Genomic DNA, 10,038 nt, shown 5'->3' on the forward strand with positions numbered 1-10,038 from the left:
GGGGACGAAGTTGTTGTGGAAGAGGACGCCAGGGCGGCAGAAGCTTGGTTTGGTGTAGAAGGCTTACAGCCGTACATGTTTGACATTAAAATATGATTTCACTACGAATTTAACACGTAATCTCTTTTGAAGGAATTTATAACTAAAGCAAAACGATAATTAAGACACTGCTGAGAAAATTAGGCATTCTTATAAATTTTCTCTTATTTTCTAAGGCATTTTGTCATGTCTAAAAGGTTTTTCCTGCCTTCACTGAAACTCAGTTGTACCTCTGAGCTAATCTTACTCTGCAAGCTGGATTGTTGCGAGATCTGAGTTTTCAGTCTCACCACAAATCCATCTTGAAAGACTCTCGCTAATACGTCCCTCCCGTAACAATCAGGGAGTCGGACAAAAAAAAGGGCTTTGTGCATTTGTAGTTGGGAAACATGTCTGTGCTTTTGTTCCGACAGGATTTGGAAACAGTTTGATTTATCAGCTAACGAAATGTCCTGTTTCGCTGCTCTGATTGGCTAAAAGCGTATTATAATAACTATAATAAGTAGCACTTCACTCAATCAGCTTGAAGTATTGTACTAATACAATATTTTAAAAAAAAAGTGTAATCAACCAAAACTTTCGCAACCCCCATGCAATATGACAGACAGTTAATTGTTTCTGATTACTTTTTGGTAATCAGAAACTTTTGATTACTTTCGCCAAAATAAACATTTAGGAAGAAGCATTACAAAATGAAGGAGCACAATAATTGGTCAGGACAGCTGAATCGGAAAAATACAGGATAACTAAACAAAAAAAAGCTTTATAGGACATGACACAAGCTCTCTATCTATGCTTCATTTCTTAGCTCTACACCAGGGGTCTTCAACGTTTTCCAGGCCAAGGATCCCCAAACTGATAACGAGATGGAGCGGGGACCCCCTAATTATATATATTGTATGAAATAGTGTTATATCAAACTGGTCCTATAGTCACTCTATTACAGATGGAGTCATGTAACGAGAGTAATTTCTTCCTGGGATTATTTAAGTATTTCTGATTCTGATTCCTGGTTGATGGGACAGGTGTTGTGGATGAAATGGTGCCCAGATTGAAAGAGCTCCTGAGTGTCGCTGAATGTGTGCATTGAGGACTGAAAGACATCTTCTACCTCCATTTATCTGTTTACTACAGTGTGTTGAATTCATGTCAATGTGTTTTTAAAGACAATTCAATTAGTGGAGAAAATTGCATGGGGGAATATAAAAAAAGTCTAATAACCAAAACTTTGCGGACCCCCATGCAGTACCTCTGTGCACCCCCTAAGTGTCGCGGACCCCCTGTTGAAGACCTCTAGTATAGAGTAAACTGTGGCCACACAATGTTTAAAAAGAAAAATCACATTTCCATGAAATGAAACAACACAGTAGATTATACTATTTCGATATTTACACTAATCTTAAGTAGTGGAAAGTATAGCCATTTGGAAAACATTTTTTTACAAATAGCTTCTTCTTCTTCTTCAATTATTCTAAAAACATCTTCTCTTAATAAAAAACAAGCTTTCTAAAAATAAAAAAAATAAAACAGTCTTCTTCTGCTCTTTATTTACGCTGTAGGTTGTTTTTCAAAACCGACAGCTATTGTTTACCCGTACTGGGATATACGCTTAAGCAACTGTAATAATATCACCAAAATTTAGTTTGTAACGCATCTAATTACTTCAATACTGCCTGAACTTGATATATCAATGTCATACATTACTTTTGGAGCATGTTACCCCAACACTGGACGTATATAGCATAAACAGCTATAAATGAAGTGTAAAGGATTTTATTTTATTCTATATCTTTACATTGTTTTTGATTCAACTGTTATATTTACAGCATAATTGTCCAGTAGGATATTATTTTAAAACCTAACCCTACTTTTAACTGCCTTAACGTTCTAAGTTGTTCATTTATAAATGCAGATGTCTGTGAACAAGTATCAATATTCTTCCATCACTCCGTGTTAGTCTGTGACATTAAATCTAAAAAAAAATACGACAAAGTTTGTTGTACCACGAAGAAATGTTAAGTAAATCAAGTGAATATTTTGTCAATTCACTGTGCTTTGTTTGACATGGAAAATATGGGTTTGAAGAACATGCTTGTGAAATATTCTCAAGAAACAGTAAAATTGGTTCTCTGTTTACTNCAAGCCTGTACTTTGTTACTTTTACTTGAGTAAAGAAGTTTAATCAGTACTTCCACTTTTACCAGAGTATTTTTTAACACAAGTATCTGTACGTTTACTCAAGTACGGAAAGTGAGTACTTTTGCCATCTCTGTTTATAAATGCAGATGTCTGTGACCGAAATGTTTTGAACATTTCTCGAACATTTCTTCCACCACTCTGTTAGTCTGTGACATTAAATCTAGAAGAAATACGACGAAGTTTTTTGTACCACGAAGAAATGTTAAGCAAATCAAGTGAATATTTGTCGATTCACTGTGCTTTGTTTGACATGGAAAATATGGGCTTGAAGAACATGCTTGTGAAATATTCTCAAGAAACAGTAAAATTGGTTCTCTGTTTACTAAATTACCGGATTGTTTATCTGAAACCTCAAGTGTCTAAAACTGCAAAACAGATCCAGCCTGTTGCTCTTTCTTAAACCAAAAGAAAAAGCTGCAATAGAAAAGTAATCCACCAGAACCCCAATTGAGTTCCCAGCATTAGCTGCAAGAATTTAGCAAGGATTTTTTTTTAAATATCCAATCTAATGCATGACACAATATCCAATCAACCTTTAGCATTAGAAATATTGAGTTGTTATGTTATACTGAATAGAGAAGCGTGTGGTGAAATCAATCACTGCAAAATTCCCAGGTCTACCTACAGTAGCTTTATACATGTGCAGGTTTTTTATTTTTCTAATTGTCCTGATGGCTGTAGAGAGTTAAATTAATCTCTCAGAAGCACGACTACACCAGTACACTGCAGAAATCTGACATTTTTATAAACGTAGTCCCACTTTTAGACAATCAGTTAATATACTTGAACTGAAAGAGGATTGATTTATCTTTTCCAGTGCTTTGTGTAATTAACTACTTGACCTTCTTGTTGCCATGGAAGTGAATCAAAAACAGGAAATTACAAGTGATGCATCCTCTTTTCCCTTCATTTTGTTTCTCTTTACAGTTTAGAAAAAAAATACATCAGTTTATATTCAGAGATTTGTGAAAACAAAACAATGCCAAGCGTAAGAAATGAGAATATTTCCAGAAAATGAAATGAGCAGAGTCTGACAGGAAGAGAGAGAGACGCACATGCTCGTCCATTTTAAGTTTATACCATGTCTGCTGTAGGATTGCCTTAAATAAATATTTGTATACCCACTTAGATCCTTAGCAGTCATGTTCAGACTCTAAGGACATCTCATCATTCTCAAATAGTTAGTCATTTATGGTTTTATCTCATCAACATGGTTATTTTTATAAAACAAAATGTAAATGTATTAATTTAAAAGTATTAAAACCATGAGATGGTATAGAAAAAATGAGCTTTAAGATAACTTTTTTTGTTTATTTAATCTTGAAATAATAATTTTGCAACAAAAAAAAAAAGATTTTTTTTTCCATTTTTAGAACTTGGTCATTTGAAATATTTAGAAATATTCTTTATCAAAAAACATTATAAGTTTCTGCCTAGCTCATTGATATTGGTTAAAACCTAAAGATACATGCAGATTTATTGAAAAGGAAATATATCTATAAATATATATTAAAAAGGAAGAAATTACTTCTTAACTTCTGTTCAACCATTATCAGACATCAGAGATTGGTTTTTTGTTTTTTTGGTTTTGTTTTAATAAAGAAAAAGAAGCAGTAAAATAACCTTGTACAGAATTTCCAAGTAAGACGCTAACATTAGCATTTTAGTATGATTTTGGAGATATTTATATATAGTAAAACATAACTAAGTAAATATTTTACACTTAAATTATTGGAGTGTTTAAAAGATTAGAATAAAAAAGCGAGTTTTGAGACTATTCAGTCCTAAAATGTTACAAATATAACACAAACTGTGTGCAGGAACATAAGAATAAAGTTGCAATCTTTTTAACGTTTTATTTCACTCTATAAAATCTTTATAAGATGTTGTTTTATCCCTGAGTCATACATTCTGTCACCTAATCAGTTTGGACATCTTTGAGAAAACAAAAGCCTCTAAAACCAGAGAACTATTTTGGTCTATTTGGATTTTTCTAAAGGTTTGGCATAGTTGGTCACCCAGACGATGTTTTAAAACGTTCCTGTTGAAAGGTCAAAGATAAGGCGTCTGTCTTAGACTGAAAAATGAACAAATAGCCAGTGGGAAAGTCCTTTTTTCAGGCTCGAATGGTTGTCTTACATGTTCACATTTTCCTAAACTGGGATCAAATGTCTCCATAACAAAATACAAAACATTATTCTGAGGAAATGTTAAACCTAAAATACATACAGAATGGATTTCTGTCCTGACCTGTTATATTTAAATACAGAGGTATGAGTTTGTTGAGAGGCCAACTGTCTGTCACCGTTGGAAAGGTAGAAAGAGATCCACTGTCCCAAAAAGATCCTCAATAAGTCTTGTTTTTTTCTAAGAGATCTTCAGGGCAAAGTAGACATGTGAGAGAAGGGGCTTTGTTCAAATAGACCCAAAAATCCAATTTATGGTTGGCATAGAAACACTTTGCATTACTCTGAACAGATGACTCATATAGAAATATGGTGACAGCATCACACTCTTGCGATGTTTTTTGTGTTGCTAGGAAAATGAATTTGCAGAACTGAGAGCAAGGATGTATCACAATACAGGCAAAACCTGTCAGACTCGGTTGGAGGTTTTTTCTTTCAAGAAGACAAAACAACATCCAGCAAGAGGTACAATGCAGACATTTAAAGCATATTAATGTGCTAGAATGGGTCAGTCAGAGTTCAGGTGTAAATTTATGCAGGAAGCTTCCAGTTTATTTATTTGCACTTTTATTTGTTCGGTACTAAATTTCTAATCCAACTCTTGTTTTGTTTTGCTTTACCAAAATAAAGCTGCAGGTTGAAGAGAATTCATTTCATCCCTTCCCAGAGATGATGTAAACATGAGCAGCTGCAGTTTCTTTTTTCTCTTAGGAATTGTTTCTGTAAACGCACAGAGGAAATCATTTGAACTGGGTTGATCGTTCTCCTTGGGGGATGCTAACAAAACCCACAAACCAGGAGGAAGATGTATAACCGAGCTCAGCTGCTTTAAACTGAACCTCAAATAGAGGACTGGTCAAAGTTGAGCTGATCTAGAGGTCAGTTACCCTGCGAGAGAACAATTATTTGAGAAAACATTGGAGTCTGAGAAAATCAGCTTAAGAGCTCTCTGATCCTGCGAGAGAGAGAGAGACCATGCAGATACCACCCCAACGCTTCCCCCCACCCTTCAACCAGTTAAACCATCTACCGCTGTGGACTCCATCCCCTCAGGCCTCAATAAAACCCAGGAAAAAACATTCCCCGTCTACAAGGTGTACAGGAAAAACACCGTAGAAGACTGTTGGAGCAACAATTTGACATTATCACATGGATTTAGGTCTGTAGAGTTCAGGCGGATCAAGGGGTTCCGCAAAAACAATCCTTCAAAGCAGGGAGTATCAAGCAGAGGAATGCAGTACAAATAAACGCCTGAACCGGTAAAAAGACTTGGTTTTCTTCCTGAACAATTCCCAGACATTCCCAGTGTAGCGTTTCTAATGTGTAAGCTGCTTTGGGTTATATATGTTTGAACTGAAAGTATTTCACAGATATTTCTCAAAGTCACAAGACAGGCCGGAGACAAAAAGAAAACTGGAAGGATGAATCAAGCGTGTGACGCGTTACAGATTGGTTCAAGCTTTGTTTATCATGGGATAGATGATGGAATTAAAAGGTCGAGAAAAGGTTATTCTAGGAGCAATGTTATCTAACTAAGCAAGAATCAGTCCGAAACATTGATCATGTCAATAATTGGCTGCAATTAACATTGTAGCTAAAATGTTTGGGTTTTTCATTTGACCTCTGCATGGTCCAGTTCTTACCAGTGGGCCAAAAGGCTTTAAATTAGGTTGACTCAGAATTGACATTCATAGAGCTCACAAGCAGGAAGATGCATGGAATAGGATATAGTACCAGATGAGATTTTGGGAACTGTTGGGAAATACTGTTTGTTGTCTTTTTAGCCTCTTCCTGGCAATCTATCCCAAAGGATGATGATGGTTTCTTCCATGGAAATCAGAGGTCAAGCAAAGAAACCCCTGTTCTCAAGAAGAAAGTGACATACTTTCTCATTCCATGTTTGGATACCAATAAATGAAAAAATCCCAGCACCATGGTTGGAATCTGCCTTGCAGGGTCAAAAGGTGTTTCATTTGTTTTCCGGATTCATTGGACCGACAATAAACACCAATGGCATAACTTTACTTCTCATTGTAGCTTAAAACAGCAGTAGTTAGCACTGTTGCCTCAAAGAAAGAAGGGCCTGGGCCTTTTCGTGTGGACTTTGCATGTTCTTTCTTTATATTGGTTGGTTTCCTTCGGTCACTAACCCCTATCCCTTCAGAAACTCAATTGTTAATCCAAAATGGCGCTACATAAAATATTGCTTTCGAGCAGATGCATCTAATTCAAATTTGATCAATGGAAGTATTTTGATATTTACAATATAATTAAACAAATTTCAAAGTTATTCAAATATAAAAGTCAGATAACGAATTAAGTACCACACATTCGGATTATCTGTGCCTCTAATTTTTGGTTTCAACAAAGATATTGTCAATAGTAAGAAAAATCATTACAGGATTGTTAAAGGTAAAACATGCGTAAAGTGGTTAAAGTTCTAAATCTTCTGTTATCACATTAAAACTGTTCAAATCGAAATATTGAATTGCAATAATTGTTCCGTAGCTTCTTATTATTGGAAATTACTACTTACTATATGAGATTTTTATTTGCTATTACCCCAAAGCAGAAAGACATCAATGTTTTTTGATTGGTTCAATCATTGCAAGCCATATTATTATTGAAATATTCACCAATATTATTTCATATCCTAAATCTAGTATAAGAATGATGCCAAACAAACATATTTAAATAGTTTTACAAGGATTGACAACTAGTCGGTCTTTGTTCAACAGTTGTAAACTAGTTTCCATATTGGCTCAATGTAAGATCCTTTTAACAAATACAAGGTATGTTTCCAGGTTTAAAGAGCCATGATGGAGTTTTCTAATGATACTGCCATCTGTGGCCAAAACAATGAACTGCAGCACTCTTCTGTTCATTCTCGTAGCTCCTGCTCAACTTACTTAGACTTTTCACCAGTGTCTGAACTGAGCTGGATGCTGGTTTCTTTTGAATATGCACAAAATCCATCTTGAATATAGCACTTCGACTGTCTGCTAGGTTGGACCCATTTAACGTCACATGCGGACCCAAAGTTAATTCAGGAAAACAGACTACAGGCTTATGGTGCATCTGTGCTAAACTACTGAGGTGTAAGTCAGGACATCAAACAGTTTTGTATTCGCACAGGGTCAAATTAAAAAGGCTATTTTAAAGACTTTTCAGCAAAAAGTCTTGAAGTAATAAATCACACTTATTTCACCAGGAATCAGAAGCTTAAAGCAACTGGATTTTTTATTGCAGAACAGAATTCTCGTTGACAAGAAATCCCAATAAATGTTGTTTAATCTCGTGATAAACTAATTGGGTCTGGTAATATTTGTAATCACATGTTTAACCATTAAATAAGTTGTTAACTGCTGAATGTATGAACCGACAAGCTGTAGACCTAGTGCTTACTAAAGCAGACCATTGTCCTTCTCATACCTCTGGGGATGCTAATCTTAAAGTCCAAGTCCCTCTCCTCCAGGTGGTACAATGCCACTTCCTGTAACCGGGCGCGCTCCAGCTCTGACAGGCTCTGGATGGGAACCGGCTGCAAACGCACACTCTGTCCCAACATGGTTGCCCAGGTGTGGTCTCCCTGCAGATAAAAAGAACAGGTTTAAAATCTCTGCATATTAGATAAATTAACCAAGAGGCTTAATTTCATTAACTGTGGAGACTGTATTCTCTTTTATTTTTGTTTTTGTACCATTAATGATCAAAAGACATGCTTAGATTGTCCTCGGTTCAATTAATTAACATTGCAAACCAACCATCAAGTACTTGAGGGAAAAACAATCCTTCTCTCCAGTCTTAAGGGAAAAACCTAAAGTCATATTAACTCAAATTCTCAAGCAGCCATCCGTTCAGAAAAACAAAAGAACTACAAACGAATATTTTCAGGTGCAAAATATTGCATTACTGGTTTGCTAATATTTTTTTCACGTGTTATTCATATGCTTATATTTATCTGAGCAGTTCTTTGTAAAGTACCACTGATATACTATTTGTTTGTTTTCCTTGGATCATTTTCAGGCACTCCTTTCTATTCCTCTCTTTAGACATAGACAAATTAAATACAGTAAAAACATCTCTCAAGCTTATTCTTTCTTTTTAGAAAATATAAAATTCCTCTATAAAAGCAACCTCTGCTGCTTAGAGACATTTTATACCTTAACTGCAGTTGGGAACAAGAAGAGCTTTGTTTATTCATGGGCTATTAGCCAAAATTATGAACCAGCCATTACCAGTTTATAAAACTCTTAAAGATTTATAATATTCATCAAGATTTTATAATATACTACTGTATAATATTTATAAACGGCTTCAAGAGGGGATATTTCTACTTTGAACGTGAGAATTTCAGAGCAGATCTTGGTCATTGTTAAGCTTATTGGATCTCATAAATGTGATCATTGTGAAATGATTTCAGAAAGACCTTTTTTTTTTAATTAAATACCCTCTTAAAATGTCTGTAAGTCAGGAATCTTTGGTAACATCAACGCTTTGGTCTTATTACTGGTGAATTAGACTTATTATTGGTATACACACTTGATCAAGGAAAATGCATTAAAGCATGGTTCCAATTACAGTTCCCAGTAATTTCCAAACTGCAAGATAACCTAAACCTGTAACAAGAACAAAGATACCAGCAGAGCTGCAGAGAGGAGGCATCTGTCTGCGCTGGAGGTAAGAAGACCAAACAGCTTTTTAAAAAGCCACCTTAAATCCTTTTGAGAGCATTCCTGCTTCATCCTTTTTCAACATTATTTGCCCTTTCACTGTAGCTCACAGCCTGATCAAGACACTGACTGGATTTCATGATGTGAATGTAAACTAAAGTTCACATCTTTCAACTTTATTCGCAGGTGACACGGCGATCCAATTTGGCCAACTTCATCAAAATCATGCCGTTTGCCTTCCTTCACCTTTGCCTCTCTCAGCCTCGCTCTGCTTTGCCTCATTCTACATCTGTCCTCTACATAGAGATAACATTGGAATCCTTCAATCCCGCTGCAAAATTTGCATTCGATGTGAATATTCTTTAAATATTTACATTAAGTGTAAGGGTAAAACACAAAAGAGAAAACTAGATTGAATCAAAAGATTCCTTTTTTATTTTTGTAGAGCTGAAAAATGTGAACAGATTGAATTTTGCCTCTCACTGAGCCTGCATTGTTTTGTTAAATGAATAAAGAAAACACTCTAATATTTAAGAAAAATATTGGCTGGAAAACAAGTCAGAAAAGCTTTGGGAGCATTAGATTAGTATTGGTTTTAATATCCAACAAGACCTTCAGCCTGAGAAGTAAAACGCTGTTAAGGAAATCCTTATATGGCTGTTAAACAGTGTCTTACTCTAAACTGTCAAACATAAACTCTAAAAATGCATTGTGTAAGACACCATAAAACATCTTCTGTATACAGTTCTACTCAAAGGCTTACCTAAAGGCCCCATAACGCTATCAAACCACTTTGTCTCTGACTGAAATGCTTTTAAACAAAATAGATTAGTGTCTTTCAAACACTGATAAAAATTTTTGTGAAAAGAATATATATATATATATATATATATATATATATATATATATATATATATATATATATATATATATATATATAT

General features: G+C 35.0%; 1 protein-coding gene across 3 annotated transcripts in view; it reads right to left on the reverse strand.

Annotated features, from left to right (window-relative positions):
• LOC107091514 (rho GTPase-activating protein 6-like) overlaps window positions 1-10,038 on the reverse strand; it is a 93,304-nt gene that overhangs the window by 31,808 nt on the left and 51,458 nt on the right. For all 3 annotated transcript variants that reach the window (XM_015385483.1, XM_015385482.1, XM_015385484.1), the window contains exon 2: window positions 7,857-8,013. In XM_015385483.1, the coding sequence (XP_015240969.1) occupies window positions 7,857-8,013 (157 nt within the window). The remainder of the gene's footprint in view (window positions 1-7,856; window positions 8,014-10,038) is intronic.

The sequence above is a fragment of the Cyprinodon variegatus genome, unplaced genomic scaffold (genome assembly GCF_000732505.1).
Source record: "Cyprinodon variegatus isolate N-32 unplaced genomic scaffold, C_variegatus-1.0 Scaffold341, whole genome shotgun sequence".
Taxonomy (NCBI): Eukaryota; Metazoa; Chordata; class Actinopteri; order Cyprinodontiformes; family Cyprinodontidae; genus Cyprinodon; species Cyprinodon variegatus.